The sequence below is a fragment of the Ahaetulla prasina genome, chromosome 1 (genome assembly GCF_028640845.1).
Source record: "Ahaetulla prasina isolate Xishuangbanna chromosome 1, ASM2864084v1, whole genome shotgun sequence".
NCBI lineage: Eukaryota > Metazoa > Chordata > Lepidosauria > Squamata > Colubridae > Ahaetulla > Ahaetulla prasina.
In genome coordinates, this window is record NC_080539.1 from 329052700 (window position 1) to 329070753 (window position 18054).

The 18054-nt window shown below is 39.6% G+C and overlaps 1 protein-coding gene across 3 annotated transcripts in view; it reads right to left on the minus strand.

Annotated features, from left to right (window-relative positions):
• The window catches only part of GALC (galactosylceramidase), a 67698-nt gene that overhangs the window by 3483 nt on the left and 46161 nt on the right, over nucleotides 1-18054 (minus strand). For all 3 annotated transcript variants that reach the window (XM_058162496.1, XM_058162495.1, XM_058162497.1), the window contains 5 exons: nucleotides 8475-8564; nucleotides 7585-7729; nucleotides 6827-7007; nucleotides 2089-2249; nucleotides 1354-1430 (listed from right to left, as the gene is read on the minus strand). In XM_058162496.1, coding sequence (XP_058018479.1) covers nucleotides 1354-1430; nucleotides 2089-2249; nucleotides 6827-7007; nucleotides 7585-7729; nucleotides 8475-8564 — 654 coding nt within the window. The remainder of the gene's footprint in view (nucleotides 1-1353; nucleotides 1431-2088; nucleotides 2250-6826; nucleotides 7008-7584; nucleotides 7730-8474; nucleotides 8565-18054) is intronic.

Below are 18054 nucleotides of genomic sequence, written 5' to 3' on the forward strand. Positions count from 1 at the left end.
AAGTACAAATTTGTATTCAGGAGTCAATACTGTTTTCAGTATAATGATGAAGCACATCATAAGGCAAAAAAATAAATCTTTCCAAACTATTTGGAAAACATTTGCCTACAAGGCAAATGCTAGATCTTCCATTTTTAGGGAGATCTGCATTGCAAACTCTCCACTGAAAATAAATTCATAAAATATGCACACTGGATTGAAACCAGAAAACAAATCATGGCCACATTTTACAACCAAAAGTCACCCCTCCCACTGACCTTTATTTGCACCATGCATTTTTATCCATAATCTGGATACTCTACAGAGATATGGAGTTGTTGTTGTTTTTATTTATTTCATTTTGTCACAACAATATACCCAAACATCGACATAAAACAACAACACATCATAAAAGAAAAATACATATATAAGCAAAAGTATGCAATAACTATGTTAATTTGATATAATGAAAGGGAACAATAGGACAGGAACGTTAGGCACATTTGTGCTCTTATGCACACCCCCAGCCAGCCTGACACTTTCTGAGACCTCTGGAAGTTAGAATATTACAACTGGGGAGTGGGAAGCTGACAGTTAGGGGAAATTGCTATGTCAGAGTTATTTCCAGGTAAATTAATTCCTACTGTGTTTTCCCAAAAATAAGATCCTGTCTTATATTTTTTTGAACCCCGAAATAAGCTCTTGGCCTTATTTTCGGGGAGGTCTTATTATTTTAGGGAGTGTGGAGGAAACCAGAGGAAATGGCGGGGACTGGCTGCGGATGAGGTTAAATATTTTCAGGGAGGGCATTTTTTTTGCTGGGGGGGGAGGCTTATTTTAATACATGAGGTCAAAAGTCCGACTGGGCTTATTATCAGGGGATGTCTTATTTTAGAGGAAACAGGGTATCATTTCAATGTCACAGGAACAACAAGCTAAATTAAGTGGAGGATATCCATGTGTTATTTCCTCTATTCACTTCATTCAGAGGAACAACTCAGAATATCATACACACACAAACATACACGTGTCCAAAAAGTAGCCTTATATTGTACAGTCCAGATTTTAGAAGTAATAGGAAAATTCGTAACTACAATGCATCCCAAGGAATGCCTTATATATTAAAATCTGACTTCAGGAAGGGCAATTCTCCGAAAATATGTGGATAGACAAGTTTTAACCTGCTGGGATTTCTTGTATTAATCTCTAAAAGGCTATTCTTGAACAAAGGAACTCTCTCAGCATGATACTACTGAATTGCAGCTTGTCAGGTAGTTGAATTTTAATACCTGTGGCTTAATGAGATAGCAGGCCTTTATTCCTCTTTAGGAGTTAATCAGCTTACCAGTATTTGGATCGCACTTCAATGCTTACCTTGAGAATCAGAGTGAGTGTATGCCATCTGTTTGCTCGCACACCAGATAACCCTTTCATCAAGATATCAACGCCACCTACAAAAGAATAACATTTTAAAATGCTTTCTCTGTTTAGAAAGTGAACTGGAATTATGTGCCACACAAACTCTAAATTTGAACAAAATTAAATAAAACTAAAAGCGTACAAGAATACAATATAATTAGTATATTATATTCAAATACAGCAATAAATTTAAAAAGAAGCTAAGGATGAAAGATAGTTTTCAATATTGTAATTTATTTGGTGTTGTAATGTATGTGATATACATCACATTTTGAGTGTATTTTCAGTTTCCAACACTGAAAAAAAAATGTTCAAACTTCTACCCTTTTTTTTATGATCTAACTTTTTGTTAGTTTATCTGAGTATAAAATACAAAGAAAAAAAACATGAAAAAGTAAAAAAAAGAAGGAGGGGAAAAGAAGGAACGGGAAGGGGAAAAAAGAAGACACCAACTTCCGACTCTTTAGAACAGTAGAAGGTAACATTACAACCACAACATTTTCCTTTTACACAGCAGTATGTACAACTTTACCCTTCCTAACATCTGGAAACACTAGGTTGCGTAAGATTCTGAAATAGGTAACATAAAAGATTTGCAGGGCAGTTATCAAGCCTCTGAGAATAGAGGGCAATTCACCTATCCAACACTCTCCTCCATCATGCTGCAAAAGTTAAAAAGTAAGAACTCACCGAGATCTCTTGTGACTCGATACGTGCCATCAGGAAAAACCCAGAAGAAAATTCCTTTGGCAGATGGAACATATATGCCACCTTTGTTAATTCTTCCTGCAATGAATGCTCCTCCTCTACTTGATTCTATATAAATATCACAGGTTATTATGAAATTTACCCTGCAAGAATAAATGGAAGATGGTTAAATTTTGGACTGATTTTCTTTTCTTTTAGGAATGGATACTAATTGTCTTAATGTTTGAATAATCTTTTCTCTTGCTTATTTTGAAATCAGAATTTGTAACAACAGAAGGGTGATCCAGTTCATAATTATAATATGTCAGGGGAGTGATATTTTCTTCCTGCTTCTCCCCTAAACATCTAAAGCAGGGCTGTCAAACTCCCGGCCCATGAGCTGGATGCGTCACACTGGCCACAGCCACGCCCAGTTTCGCAGAAAGGGAAAAAGTCCTGATACATCATGTAACGCCGCCGTGACAACATGAATTTAACACCCCTGATCTAAAGTAATATTCTAAATATAATAATGCTTTATTTAGGGCTAAAGGTTATTCCATATAAGACTTCCCAAATGGGAACTGCTTCATCTTAGATTATTTTTAGCAAAGATGAAGTAAGCCCCGCAGACTGTAAATAAGATTTTGTAGAAGCCAGACAAAATCTACCTTCAAAACTGCCTGATACCTTATAAGATTTTAAAAATTTTGTTTCCAACAAAGCCAACACCTCACAATACTTTAAGAGTTTTTAAAGTTTAATTTGGGACGCATTTAATATTATCTAGGACTATTTTTTTTTATTTTTTTTTTATTTGAATTTATATTTATTTATTCAAATTTATTCGAAGACTCAGGGCGGCTTACATTGTGTTAAGCAATAGTCTCATCCATGTTTATATTATATACAAAGTCAACTTATTGCCCCCATTGGGCAATAAGGGTCCTCATTTTACCTACCTTATAAAGGATGGAAGGCTGAGTCAACCTTGGGCCTGGTGGGACTTGAACTTGCAGTAATTGCAAGCAGCTATGTTAATAACAGACTGCATTAGTCTGTTGAGCCACCATAATGAAACTGTTATATTGAAAGTGATATATTACATATATTATACAATTACAGAAATACTGTATTAAAAATACCTCTGGAAATACCTCTAAGAGCAACAGAGATGCAACTATCAGTCTCTTTAGGAGAACTGAATGTAAAAGGATAATCAACAATATTATGCAATGTTCCATTTCTCTGGCTACCATGCTTGTAGCTACAGTATATGGCCTTCCATTTTATTCCCAGGTGCTTTTTCTTTTCTAGTTTGATATAATTAAGGAAGAAACAATATCAAAGATGAGATCAAGGGAAAGAATACTGCAATAGGGAAGACAATAAGCAGTTATCAGAATGTTCTTTATCATTTATTTGTAAACCATTCTGTAGATTTATTTTTAAAATTGAAGGGCACCATAGTGTCTTAAAATAAGTATGTTTATTTAAAAGCAATTTTCCTTCCAGAATACAAGAGATCAAATAATTCATACTTTGAAATATAAGACAAATCCTTGTAACAAGCCAACTTTCAAGAATACTACCGGTACCTAGGATAATTTTTGTCATAGGAAATACGTTCAGTTTTTATTTTTTATTTTTTATTTTATTAAATTTTATACCGCCTTCTCCGAAGACTCAGGGCGGCTTACATTGTGTTAAGCAATAGTCTCGTCCATTTTTATATTATATACAAAGTCAACTTATTGCCCCCATTGGGCAATAAGGGTCCTCATTTTACCTACCTTATAAAGGATGGAAGGCTGAGTCAACCTTGGGCCTGGTGGGACTTGAACTTGCAGTAATTGCAAGCAGCTGTGTTAATAACAGACTGCATTAGTCTGTTGAGCCACCATATTGAAACTGTTATATTGAAAGTGATATATTACATATATTATACAATTACAGAAATACTGTACTTAAAAATACCTCTGGAAATACCTCTAAGAGCAACAGAGATGCAACTATCAGTCTCTTTAGGAGAACTGAATGTAAAAGGATAATCAACAATATTATGCAATGTTCCATTTCTCTGGCTACCATGCTTGTAGCTACAGTATATGGCCTTCCATTTTATTCCCAGGTGCTTTTTCTTTTCTAGTTTGATATAATTAAGGAAGAAACAATATCAAAGATGAGATCAAGGGAAAGAATACTGCAATAGGGAAGACAATAAGCAGTTATCAGAATGTTCTTTATCATTTATTTGTAAACCATTCTGTAGATTTATTTTTAAAATTGAAGGGCACCATAGTGTCTTAAAATAAGTATGTTTATTTAAAAGCAATTTTCCTTCCAGAATACAAGAGATCAAATAATTCATACTTTGAAATATAAGACAAATCCTTGTAACAAGCCAACTTTCAAGAATACTACCGGTACCTAGGATAATTTTTGTCATAGGAAATACGTTCAGTTTTTATTTTTTTATTTTTATTTTTTATTTTATTAAATTTTTTATACCGCCCTTCTCCCGAAGGACTCAGGGCAGTGTACAGCCAAAATAAAACAGAATATATACAATTAAAACAACATTTAAAACAAAGCAAATTATAAAGGCTGATAATTAAAAATTTAAATTTTAAATTTTAAAATATTAAGAAATGTTAAGAAACCCAATTAAAATTCAACGCTATTATGCCAGTCCCGCTTGAATGAATAAATATGTTTTAAGCTCACGACGGAAGGTCCGAAGATCAGGCACTTGACGCAGGCCAGGGGGAAGTTCGTTCCAGAGCGTCACTGCCCCCACAGAGAAGGCCCTACTCCTGGGGGCCGCCAGCCGACACTGTTTGGCGGACGGCACCCTGAGAAGACCCTCTCTGTGAGAGCGTACGGGTTGGTGGGAGGCAAAGGGTAACAGCAGGCGGTCTCGTAAGTACCCGGGTCCTAAGCCATGGAGCGCTTTAAAGATGGTAACCAAAATCTTGAAGCGCACCCGAAAAACCACAGGAAGCCAGTGCAGACTACGGAGCAGTGGTGTCACGTGGGAGCTACGAGCGGCTCCCGTTACTACTCGCGCAGCCACATTCTGGACTAACTGTAGCCTCCGGGTGCACCTCAAGGGCAGCCCCATGTAGAGAGCATTACAATAATCCAACCTAGACGTAACCAGAGCGTGAGTGACCGTGCATAAGGCATCCCGGTCAAGGAAGGGACGCAACTGGCGGACCAAGCAAACTTGGTAAAAGGCCCTCCTGGAGACGGCCGTCAGATGTTCATCAAAGGACAGCCGTCCATCCAGGAGGACGCCCACCTCCTTTGGGGCCACTAACTCGCCCCCAACAGTCAGCTGCGGATGCAGCTGACTGTACCGGGATGCCAGCATCCACAGCCACTCCGTCTTGGAGGGATTGAGCTTGAGTCTGTTTCTCCCCATCCAGACCCGTACAGCTTCCAGGCACCGGGACAGCACTTCGACCGCTTCGTTGGGGTGGTCCGGGGTGGAAAAGTACAGCTGAGTATCATCAGCGTACAGATGATAACTCACCCCGAAACCACTGATGACCTCACCCAGCGGCTTCATATAGATGTTGAACAGGGTAGGCGAGAGAATCGACCCCTGAGGCACCCCACAAGTGAGGCGCCTCGAGGACGACCTCTGCCCCCCTGTCAACACTGTCTGCGACCGGTCAGAGAGATAGGAGGAGAACCACCGATAAACGGTGCCCCCCACTCCCAATCCCTCCAACCGGCGCAGCAGGATACCATGGTCGATGGTATCAAAAGCCACTGAGAGATCTAATAGGACCAAGGCAGAGGAGCAACCCCTGTCCCTGGCCCTCCAGAGGTCATCCACCAACACGACCAAAGCCGTCTCCGTGCTATAACCGGGTTGGAAGCCGGACTGGAACGGGTCTAGATAGACAGCTTCCTCCAGGTGCCGGGGGAGCTGCCATGCAACCACACTCCCTACAACCTTCGCCACAAAGCGAAGGTTGGAGACTGGATGATAATTTCCCAAAATAGTTGGGTCCAGGGAAGGCTTCTTGAGAAGAGGTCTCACCACCCCTTCCACCAAAGAAGCATTTATAATTCCCTGGAGCCAGCCTCGTGTCACTTCCTGAGCAGCCAGCACTAACCAGGAAGGACACGGGTCCAGTAAACATGTAGTTGCATGTAGCTTTCTTTTAGCAATGGCTTCTACTTATCAGCTTCTCATTACACTGAAGAAGGCACTAGCTGGCAATCTTAGATTAAGCATTATGTAGCACAAGGTTTACATAAACATGACAACACCTTGGATTCAACAGAAATGGCATATTATGGGTCTTATCTACAAAGAAGTTCCATCTGATGGCTCCCAGGAAACCTTTTTCTGATGTGACAGAATAGGTTGGCTACAACCTCAGTGGCCCTTAGAAAGTCCCTGAAGCCTTTGCCATAAGATCAGGCCTTGATTGGTTAAAAAAAGTTATTTGTAAATATTTTACTTTATTTCTGTGAGTTTGTCTTTGCTGTTTTAACTCATGAGATGAGATGAGATGAGATGAGATGAGATGCCATAATCACATAAGTGAAATGGGAAGCAGCTATGTAAAATGAATGAAATAAAACTAAAATAAAGAATAACCACAATAAAGCAAGTTATCAGCAAAAGATTCTCGGCAACTGTAAATTCACTGCTATGCCCACGTTTCATGATAAACTTTGGACTAAATTGAAAATGCACTACAATACATGCACTACATACCACTTATAGTTGCCTATAATGCTGATTGTGTTCATTGAATCAATAACCCAGGTTACAGGTCTCTGAGTCACCACTTGTCGGAGTGTAAAGACATGGTCCCCTGGATCAGAAGCATTAATAAAATATTCAAACACTCCTGTTTGATCAGCAAAGTATGGTGCTTCACTGAAAGGTGGGTTGCCTATTTGAAGAACATAAATTTTATTATTTCAATCCCTCACAGTCATAGGTGTTCACATTATACAAAAAGTTCCAAAAAACTCCACATTATAATTGTTTATCGTCATATGTACTGCAAAACTCATTTTTACTGTCTTAACTGGTCATCTCTTCAATGTTATCAAGCTAAAAAAAAGACCACCTAGAACAGTCAAATTTCAGATCTCAGTATTCATGTTTTCTGTGATTTACACCAACTAAGATGCTTTCAAAACTAAAAGGCTGCAGAAAGAAGTTCAATGAACAAATGCTTGGACTGCCCCATTTGCAGCAATAATCACTAAGCAGAGCTAAATAGTTATCTATCATGGATGGTTTAATTTGGGCCCCTGCCCAAACAAGGGATTAGATTAAGATTGTCAATAGATTTTCCCATTATATTGATTTCTATGTTTACCATTATAGGTTTCTGTTTCTCTACTACTGGGAATGCTAGAGAATTTATACTGCCAATGGGGGCCCTATCCTTGACAAAAATTACTAGTAGCCTAGGATCATCAAATAAGAAATTCCCTCAAAATAGCTTGAGGTTGACTTACGGATATTGAAATCATCTTTGTAAGTGGACGGAAAAGGTTGAGAAGGAGGAGGTTCTGAGGAAGAACCTTTATGGCCAGTTGTTAGAGTTGTCAAAGTATAGATTTCATCCAAGCCCAAGTTTAGCGTCAATATTCCTTCAGAGATCTACATAGCAAGAAGGAGCACAAGTGACCAAGTAGTAGCAGTACATACATGGAAGTCTTTCAGGGCATTGGAAAGGATTCATTCTTGGACCACTGGCAAGAATGAGAGACAATTTGGTCTAGCACTTAAGGTATCAAACTAGAAACCAGGAGACAGTGAGTTCTAGTTCCAGCTTACACATGAAAGCCAGCTGAGTGACTTTGGGCCCTTTCTCTGCCCGATTTACCTCATAGGGCTGTTGTTGTGGGCAAACTAAGAGGAAGAAGGATATATACAGAGAGCTCTAAAGAAATGAATTTTAGCTACAAACTATCATTCCAAGTGATTTACTACATTCCCAAATCAGCAATTTATTAGGAGAGAGTAAGGAGTTATAGGTAGACTAAATTTTTGGTTTTATTCATCACCTGGAGTCCACTGAAGCTGGGCACCTGTAATCAATTTAAAATAAATAGGGCTTATAGTTTTAACATTTAGAGTGCTCATATTTCTTTCTAAATTCTAGCTGCCTTGTTAAAAGCAGAAATATGTTGCCTGCTATGACAAGATGCATTTCAGACATGGGAACTTCATAATACCTTTCCTACTTAAACAGCATTACTCTTTTGTTACAGAAGCAGCTTTGTAGAAGTTGGCATGCAGGCAAATACTCTTCCTTTGCATACCCTTAGTTCCTCAGATAGACTCTTAAAGGCAATATCCATCAACTATATCATATTAACCCTTTAACTTATGGTGTACTCACACTTTTAGGCTCAAGTGACTGAAATAATGTAGAGTTGGCAGTAGAAAAATCAAGCTTGGAATACCACATCTGAAGAGATTTCAACTTGTTCTGGAGGAGAAAAAGTTTACATTTAATTTTCTTGAGGTACTTTATAGCCACCAACATAGATGGTTTTTAAATTAAACGCAAGAAGAAGACTAGTAACATCTACTAGCCAGGATTTCTTTTTTCTTTTTTTTTTTCTTTTTGATTTGCTTCAGAAAAGCACGTGAGTTTGAGCTGCTGCTTTAAGGTGAATTGGGGGAGGAATATTTCTGCATTTCTTTTTGATTTGCTTCAGAAAAGCACGTGAGTTTGAGCTGCTGCTTTAAGGTGAATTGGGGGAGGAATATTTCTGCATTTCTTTTTGATTTGCTTCAGAAAAGCACGTGAGTTTGAGCTGCTGCTTTAAGGTGAATTGGGGGAGGAATATTTCTGCATTTCTTTTTGATTTGCTTCAGAAAAGCACGTGAGTTTGAGCTGCTGCTTTAAGGTGAATTGGGGTGGAATATTTCTGCATTTCTTTCTGATTTGCTTCAGAAAAGCACGTGAGTTTGAGCTGCTGCTTTAAGGTGAATTGGGGTGGAATATTTCTGCATTTCTTTCTGATTTGCTTCAGAAAAGCACGTGAGTTTGAGCTGCTGCTTTAAGGTGAATTGGGGTGGAATATTTCTGCATTTCTTTCTGATTTGCTTCAGAAAAGCACGTGAGTTTGAGCTGCTGCTTTAAGGTGAATTGGGGAGGAATATTTCTGCATTTCTTTCTGATTTGCTTCAGAAAAGCACGTGAGTTTGAGCTGCTGCTTTAAGGTGAATTGGGGGAGGAATATTTCTGCATTTCTTTTTGATTTGCTTCAGAAAAGCACGTGAGTTTGAGCTGCTGCTTTAAGGTGAATTGGGGTGGAATATTTCTGCATTTCTTTCTGATTTGCTTCAGAAAAGCACGTGAGTTTGAGCTGCTGCTTTAAGGTGAATTGGGGGAGGAATATTTCTGCATTTCTTTCTGATTTGCTTCAGAAAAGCACGTGAGTTTGAGCTGCTGCTTTAAGGTGAATTGGGGGAGGAATATTTCTGCATTTCTTTCTGATTTGCTTCAGAAAAGCACGTGAGTTTGAGCTGCTGCTTTAAGGTGAATTGGGGTGGAATATTTCTGCATTTCTTTCTGATTTGCTTCAGAAAAGCACGTGAGTTTGAGCTGCTGCTTTAAGGTGAATTGGGGGAGGAATATTTCTGCATTTCTTTCTGATTTGCTTCAGAAAAGCACGTGAGTTTGAGCTGCTGCTTTAAGGTGAATTGGGGGAGGAATATTTCTGCATTTCTTTCTGATTTGCTTCAGAAAAGCACGTGAGTTTGAGCTGCTGCTTTAAGGTGAATTGGGGTGGAATATTTCTGCATTTCTTTCTGATTTGCTTCAGAAAAGCACGTGAGTTTGAGCTGCTGCTTTAAGGTGAATTGGGGAGGAATATTTCTGCATTTCTTTCTGATTTGCTTCAGAAAAGCACGTGAGTTTGAGCTGCTGCTTTAAGGTAATTGGGGTGGAATATTTCTGCATTTCTTTCTGATTTGCTTCAGAAAAGCACGTGAGTTTGAGCTGCTGCTTTAAGGTGAATTGGGGTGGAATATTTCTGCATTTCTTCTGATTTGCTTCAGAAAAGCACGTGAGTTTGAGCTGCTGCTTTAAGGTGGAATTGGGGAGGAATATTTCTGCATTTCTTTCTGATTTGCTTCAGAAAAGCACGTGAGTTTGAGCTGCTGCTTTAAGGTGGAATTGGGGAGGAATATTTCTGCATTTCTTTCTGATTTGCTTCAGAAAACACGTGAGTTTGAGCTGCTGCTTTAAGGTGAATTGGGGTGGAATATTTCTGCATTTCTTTCTGATTTGCTTCAGAAAAGCACGTGAGTTTGAGCTGCTGCTTTAAGGTGAATTGGGGTGGAATATTTCTGCATTTCTTTCTGATTTGCTTCAGAAAAGCACGTGAGTTTGAGCTGCTGCTTTAAGGTGAATTGGGGAGAATATTTCTGCATTTCTTTCTGATTTGCTTCAGAAAAGCACGTGAGTTTGAGCTGCTGCTTTAAGGTGAAGTGGGGTGGAATATTTCTGCATTTCTTTTGATTTGCTTCAGAAAAGCACGTGAGTTTGAGCTGCTGCTTTAAGGTGAATTGGGGTGGAATATTTCTGCATTTCTTTCTGATTTGCTTCAGAAAAGCACGTGAGTTTGAGCTGCTGCTTTAAGGTGGATTGGGGTGGAATATTTCTGCATTTCTTTCTGATTTGCTTCAGAAAAGCACGTGAGTTTGAGCTGCTGCTTTAAGGTGAATTGGGGTGGAATATTTCTGCATTTCTTTCTGATTTGCTTCAGAAAAGCACGTGAGTTTGAGCTGCTGCTTTAAGGTGAATTGGGGAGGAATATTTCTGCATTTCTTTCTGATTTGCTTCAGAAAGCACGTGAGTTTGAGCTGCTGCTTTAAGGTGAATTGGGGGAGGAATATTTCTGCATTTCTTTCTGATTTGCTTCAGAAAAGCACGTGAGTTTGGGCTGCTGCTTTAAGGTGAATTGGGGGAGGAATATTTCTGCATTTCTTTCTGATTTGCTTCAGAAAAGCACGTGAGTTTGAGCTGCTGCTTTAAGGTGAATTGGGGGAGGAATATTTCTGCATTTCTTTCTGATTTGCTTCAGAAAAGCACGTGAGTTTGAGCTGCTGCTTTAAGGTGAATTGGGGTGGAATATTTCTGCATTTCTTTCTGATTTGCTTCAGAAAAGCAGGTGAGTTTGAGCTGCTGCTTTAAGGTGAATTGGGGGAGGAATATTTCTGCATTTCTTTCTGATTTGCTTCAGAAAAGCACGTGAGTTTGAGCTGCTGCTTTAAGGTGAATTGGGGGAGGAATATTTCTGCATTTCTTTCTGATTTGCTTCAGAAAAGCACGTGAGTTTGAGCTGCTGCTTTAAGGTGAATTGGGGAGGAATATTTCTGCATTTCTTTCTGATTTGCTTCAGAAAAGCACGTGAGTTTGAGCTGCTGCTTTAAGGTGAATTGGGGTGGAATATTTCTGCATTTCTTTCTGATTTGCTTCAGAAAAGCACGTGAGTTTGAGCTGCTGCTTTAAGGTGGAATTGGGGTGGAATATTTCTGCATTTCTTTCTGATTTGCTTCAGAAAAACGTGAGTTTGAGCTGCTGCTTTAAGGTGAATTGGGGTGGAATATTTCTGCATTTCTTTCTGATTTGCTTCAGAAAACACGTGAGTTTGAGCTGCTGCTTTAAGGTGGATTGGGGTGGAAAATTTCTGCATTTCTTTCTGATTTGCTTCAGAAAAGCACGTGAGTTTGAGCTGCTGCTTTAAGGTGAATTGGGGTGGAATATTTCTGCATTTCTTTCTGATTTGCTTCAGAAAAGCACGTGAGTTTGAGCTGCTGCTTTAAGGTGAATTGGGGAGGAATATTTCTGCATTTCTTTTGATTTGCTTCAGAAAAGCACGTGAGTTTGAGCTGCTGCTTTAAGGTGAATTGGGGTGGAATATTTCTGCATTTCTTCTGATTTGCTTCAGAAAAGCACGTGAGTTTGAGCTGCTGCTTTAAGGTGGAATTGGGGAGGAATATTTCTGCATTTCTTTTGATTTGCTTCAGAAAAGCACGTGAGTTTGAGCTGCTGCTTTAAGGTGAATTGGGGTGGAATATTTCTGCATTTCTTCTGATTTGCTTCAGAAAAGCACGTGAGTTTGAGCTGCTGCTTTAAGGTGGAATTGGGGTGGAATATTTCTGCATTTCTTTCTGATTTGCTTCAGAAAAGCACGTGAGTTTGAGCTGCTGCTTTAAGGTGAATTGGGGTGGAATATTTCTGCATTTCTTTCTGATTTGCTTCAGAAAAGCACGTGAGTTTGAGCTGCTGCTTTAAGGTGGATTGGGGTGGAATATTTCTGCATTTCTTTCTGATTTGCTTCAGAAAAGCACGTGAGTTTGAGCTGCTGCTTTAAGGTGGAATTGGGGTGGAATATTTCTGCATTTCTTTCTGATTTGCTTCAGAAAAGCACGTGAGTTTGAGCTGCTGCTTTAAGGTGAATTGGGGTGGAATATTTCTGCATTTCTTTCTGATTTGCTTCAGAAAAGCACGTGAGTTTGAGCTGCTGCTTTAAGGTGAATTGGGGTGGAATATTTCTGCATTTCTTTCTGATTTGCTTCAGAAAAGCACGTGAGTTTGAGCTGCTGCTTTAAGGTGGATTGGGGTGGAATATTTCTGCATTTCTTTCTGATTTGCTTCAGAAAAGCACGTGAGTTTGAGCTGCTGCTTTAAGGTGGAATTGGGGTGGAATATTTCTGCATTTCTTTCTGATTTGCTTCAGAAAAGCACGTGAGTTTGAGCTGCTGCTTTAAGGTGAATTGGGGTGGAATATTTCTGCATTTCTTTCTGATTTGCTTCAGAAAAGCACGTGAGTTTGAGCTGCTGCTTTAAGGTGAATTGGGGTGGAATATTTCTGCATTTCTTTCTGATTTGCTTCAGAAAAGCACGTGAGTTTGAGCTGCTGCTTTAAGGTGGATTGGGGTGGAATATTTCTGCATTTCTTTCTGATTTGCTTCAGAAAAGCACGTGAGTTTGAGCTGCTGCTTTAAGGTGAATTGGGGTGGAATATTTCTGCATTTCTTTCTGATTTGCTTCAGAAAAGCACGTGAGTTTGAGCTGCTGCTTTAAGGTGAATTGGGGAGGAATATTTCTGCATTTCTTTCTGATTTGCTTCAGAAAAGCACGTGAGTTTGAGCTGCTGCTTTAAGGTGGATTGGGGTGGAATATTTCTGCATTTCTTTCTGATTTGCTTCAGAAAAGCACGTGAGTTTGAGCTGCTGCTTTAAGGTGAATTGGGGTGGAATATTTCTGCATTTCTTTCTGATTTGCTTCAGAAAAGCACGTGAGTTTGAGCTGCTGCTTTAAGGTGGAATTGGGGTGGAATATTTCTGCATTTCTTTCTGATTTGCTTCAGAAAAGCACGTGAGTTTGAGCTGCTGCTTTAAGGTGAATTGGGGTGGAATATTTCTGCATTTCTTTCTGATTTGCTTCAGAAAAGCACGTGAGTTTGAGCTGCTGCTTTAAGGTGGATTGGGGTGGAATATTTCTGCATTTCTTTCTGATTTGCTTCAGAAAAGCACGTGAGTTTGAGCTGCTGCTTTAAGGTGAATTGGGGAGGAATATTTCTGCATTTCTTTCTGATTTGCTTCAGAAAAGCACGTGAGTTTGAGCTGCTGCTTTAAGGTGGAATTGGGGTGGAATATTTCTGCATTTCTTTCTGATTTGCTTCAGAAAAGCACGTGAGTTTGAGCTGCTGCTTTAAGGTGAATTGGGGTGGAATATTTCTGCATTTCTTTCTGATTTGCTTCAGAAAAGCACGTGAGTTTGAGCTGCTGCTTTAAGGTGAATTGGGGTGGAATATTTCTGCATTTCTTTCTGATTTGCTTCAGAAAAGCACGTGAGTTTGAGCTGCTGCTTTAAGGTGAATTGGGGTGAATATTTCTGCATTTCTTTCTGATTTGCTTCAGAAAAGCACGTGAGTTTGAGCTGCTGCTTTAAGGTGAATTGGGGTGGAATATTTCTGCATTTCTTCTGATTTGCTTCAGAAAAGCACGTGAGTTTGAGCTGCTGCTTTAAGGTGGATTGGGGTGGAATATTTCTGCATTTCTTTCTGATTTGCTTCAGAAAAGCACGTGAGTTTGAGCTGCTGCTTTAAGGTGAATTGGGGGAGGAATATTTCTGCATTTCTTTCTGGTTTGCTTCAGAAAAGCACGTGAGTTTGAGCTGCTGCTTTAAGGTGAATTGGGGTGGAATATTTCTGCATTTCTTTCTGATTTGCTTCAGAAAAGCACGTGAGTTTGAGCTGCTGCTTTAAGGTGAATTGGGGAGGAATATTTCTGCATTTCTTTCTGATTTGCTTCAGAAAAGCACGTGAGTTTGAGCTGCTGCTTTAAGGTGAATTGGGGGAGGAATATTTCTGCATTTCTTTCTGATTTGCTTCAGAAAAGCACGTGAGTTTGAGCTGCTGCTTTAAGGTGAATTGGGGTGGAATATTTCTGCATTTCTTTCTGATTTGCTTCAGAAAAGCACGTGAGTTTGAGCTGCTGCTTTAAGGTGAATTGGGGTGGAATATTTCTGCATTTCTTTCTGATTTGCTTCAGAAAAGCACGTGAGTTTGAGCTGCTGCTTTAAGGTGAATTGGGGTGGAATATTTCTGCATTTCTTTCTGATTTGCTTCAGAAAAGCACGTGAGTTTGAGCTGCTTTAAGGTGAATTGGGGAGGAATATTTCTGCATTTCTTTCTGATTTGCTTCAGAAAAGCACGTGAGTTTGAGCTGCTGCTTTAAGGTGAATTGGGGTGGAATATTTCTGCATTTCTTTCTGATTTGCTTCAGAAAAGCACGTGAGTTTGAGCTGCTGCTTTAAGGTGAATTGGGGTGGAATATTTCTGCATTTCTTTCTGATTTGCTTCAGAAAAGCACGTGAGTTTGAGCTGCTGCTTTAAGGTGAATTGGGGTGGAATATTTCTGCATTTCTTTCTGATTTGCTTCAGAAAAGCACGTGAGTTTGAGCTGCTGCTTTAAGGTGAATTGGGGTGGAATATTTCTGCATTTCTTTCTGATTTGCTTCAGAAAAGCACGTGAGTTTGAGCTGCTGCTTTAAGGTGAATTGGGGTGGAATATTTCTGCATTTCTTTCTGATTTGCTTCAGAAAAGCACGTGAGTTTGAGCTGCTGCTTTAAGGTGAATTGGGGTGGAATATTTCTGCATTTCTTTCTGATTTGCTTCAGAAAAGCACGTGAGTTTGAGCTGCTGCTTTAAGGTGAATTGGGGTGGAATATTTCTGCATTTCTTTCTGATTTGCTTCAGAAAAGCACGTGAGTTTGAGCTGCTGCTTTAAGGTGAATTGGGGTGGAATATTTCTGCATTTCTTTCTGATTTGCTTCAGAAAAGCACGTGAGTTTGAGCTGCTGCTTTAAGGTGAATTGGGGTGGAATATTTCTGCATTTCTTTCTGATTTGCTTCAGAAAAGCACGTGAGTTTGAGCTGCTGCTTTAAGGTGAATTGGGGAGGAATATTTCTGCATTTCTTTCTGATTTGCTTCAGAAAAGCACGTGAGTTTGAGCTGCTGCTTTAAGGTGGATTGGGGTGGAATATTTCTGCATTTCTTTCTGATTTGCTTCAGAAAAGCACGTGAGTTTGAGCTGCTGCTTTAAGGTGAATTGGGGAGAATATTTCTGCATTTCTTTCTGATTTGCTTCAGAAAAGCACGTGAGTTTGAGCTGCTGCTTTAAGGTGAATTGGGGAGAATATTTCTGCATTTCTTTCTGATTTGCTTCAGAAAAGCACGTGAGTTTGAGCTGCTGCTTTAAGGTGAATTGGGGAGGAATATTTCTGCATTTCTTTCTGATTTGCTTCAGAAAAGCACGTGAGTTTGAGCTGCTGCTTTAAGGTGAATTGGGGAGGAATATTTCTGCATTTCTTTTTGATTTGCTTCAGAAAAGCACGTGAGTTTGAGCTGCTGCTTTAAGGTGAATTGGGGGAGGAATATTTCTGCATTTCTTTTTGATTTGCTTCAGAAAAGCACGTGAGTTTGAGCTGGTCCTTTAAGGTGCATCGGGGCAGGAATCTTTGTGCATCTCTGTTTGGTTGGCTTCAGAAAAGCACGTGAGTTTGAGCTGCTGCTTTAAGGTGAATTGGGGTGGAATATTTCTGCATTTCTTTTGATTTGCTTCAGAAAAGCACGTGAGTTTGAGCTGCTTTAAGGTGAATTGGGGTGGAATATTTCTGCATTTCTTTCTGATTTGCTTCAGAAAAGCACGTGAGTTTGAGCTGCTGCTTTAAGGTGGATTGGGGTGGAATATTTCTGCATTTCTTTCTGATTTGCTTCAGAAAAGCACGTGAGTTTGAGCTGCTGCTTTAAGGTGAATTGGGGAGGAATATTTCTGCATTTCTTTCTGATTTGCTTCAGAAAAGCACGTGAGTTTGAGCTGCTGCTTTAAGGTGAATTGGGGAGGAATATTTCTGCATTTCTTTCTGATTTGCTTCAGAAAAGCACGTGAGTTTGAGCTGCTGCTTTAAGGTGAATTGGGGTGGAATATTTCTGCATTTCTTTCTGATTTGCTTCAGAAAAGCACGTGAGTTTGAGCTGCTGCTTTAAGGTGAATTGGGGTGGAATATTTCTGCATTTCTTTCTGATTTGCTTCAGAAAACACGTGAGTTTGAGCTGCTGCTTTAAGGTGGATTGGGGAGGAATATTTCTGCATTTCTTTCTGATTTGCTTCAGAAAAGCACGTGAGTTTGAGCTGCTGCTTTAAGGTGAATTGGGGTGGAATATTTCTGCATTTCTTCTGATTTGCTTCAGAAAAGCACGTGAGTTTGAGCTGCTGCTTTAAGGTGAATTGGGGAGGAATATTTCTGCATTTCTTTCTGATTTGCTTCAGAAAAGCACGTGAGTTTGAGCTGCTGCTTTAAGGTGGAATTGGGGTGGAATATTTCTGCATTTCTTTCTGATTTGCTTCAGAAAAGCACGTGAGTTTGAGCTGCTGCTTTAAGGTGAATTGGGGAGGAATATTTCTGCATTTCTTTCTGATTTGCTTCAGAAAAGCACGTGAGTTTGAGCTGCTGCTTTAAGGTGAATTGGGGTGGAATATTTCTGCATTTCTTTCTGATTTGCTTCAGAAAAGCACGTGAGTTTGAGCTGCTGCTTTAAGGTGAATTGGGGTGGAATATTTCTGCATTTCTTTCTGATTTGCTTCAGAAAAGCACGTGAGTTTGAGCTGCTGCTTTAAGGTGAATTGGGGTGGAATATTTCTGCATTTCTTCTGATTTGCTTCAGAAAAGCACGTGAGTTTGAGCTGCTGCTTTAAGGTGAATTGGGGAGGAATATTTCTGCATTTCTTTCTGATTTGCTTCAGAAAAGCACGTGAGTTTGAGCTGCTGCTTTAAGGTGAATTGGGGTGGAATATTTCTGCATTTCTTTCTGATTTGCTTCAGAAAAGCACGTGAGTTTGAGCTGCTGCTTTAAGGTGAATTGGGGTGGAATATTTCTGCATTTCTTTCTGATTTGCTTCAGAAAAGCACGTGAGTTTGAGCTGCTGCTTTAAGGTGAATTGGGGAGGAATATTTCTGCATTTCTTTCTGATTTGCTTCAGAAAAGCACGTGAGTTTGAGCTGCTGCTTTAAGGTGAATTGGGGTGGAATATTTCTGCATTTCTTTCTGATTTGCTTCAGAAAAACGTGAGTTTGAGCTGCTGCTTTAAGGTGAATTGGGGTGGAATATTTCTGCATTTCTTTCTGATTTGCTTCAGAAAAGCACGTGAGTTTGAGCTGCTGCTTTAAGGTGAATTGGGGAGGAATATTTCTGCATTTCTTTCTGATTTGCTTCAGAAAAACACGTGAGTTTGAGCTGCTGCTTTAAGGTGATTGGGGTGGAATATTTCTGCATTTCTTTCTGATTTGCTTCAGAAAAGCACGTGAGTTTGAGCTGCTGCTTTAAGGTGGATTGGGGTGGAATATTTCTGCATTTCTTTCTGATTTGCTTCAGAAAAGCACGTGAGTTTGAG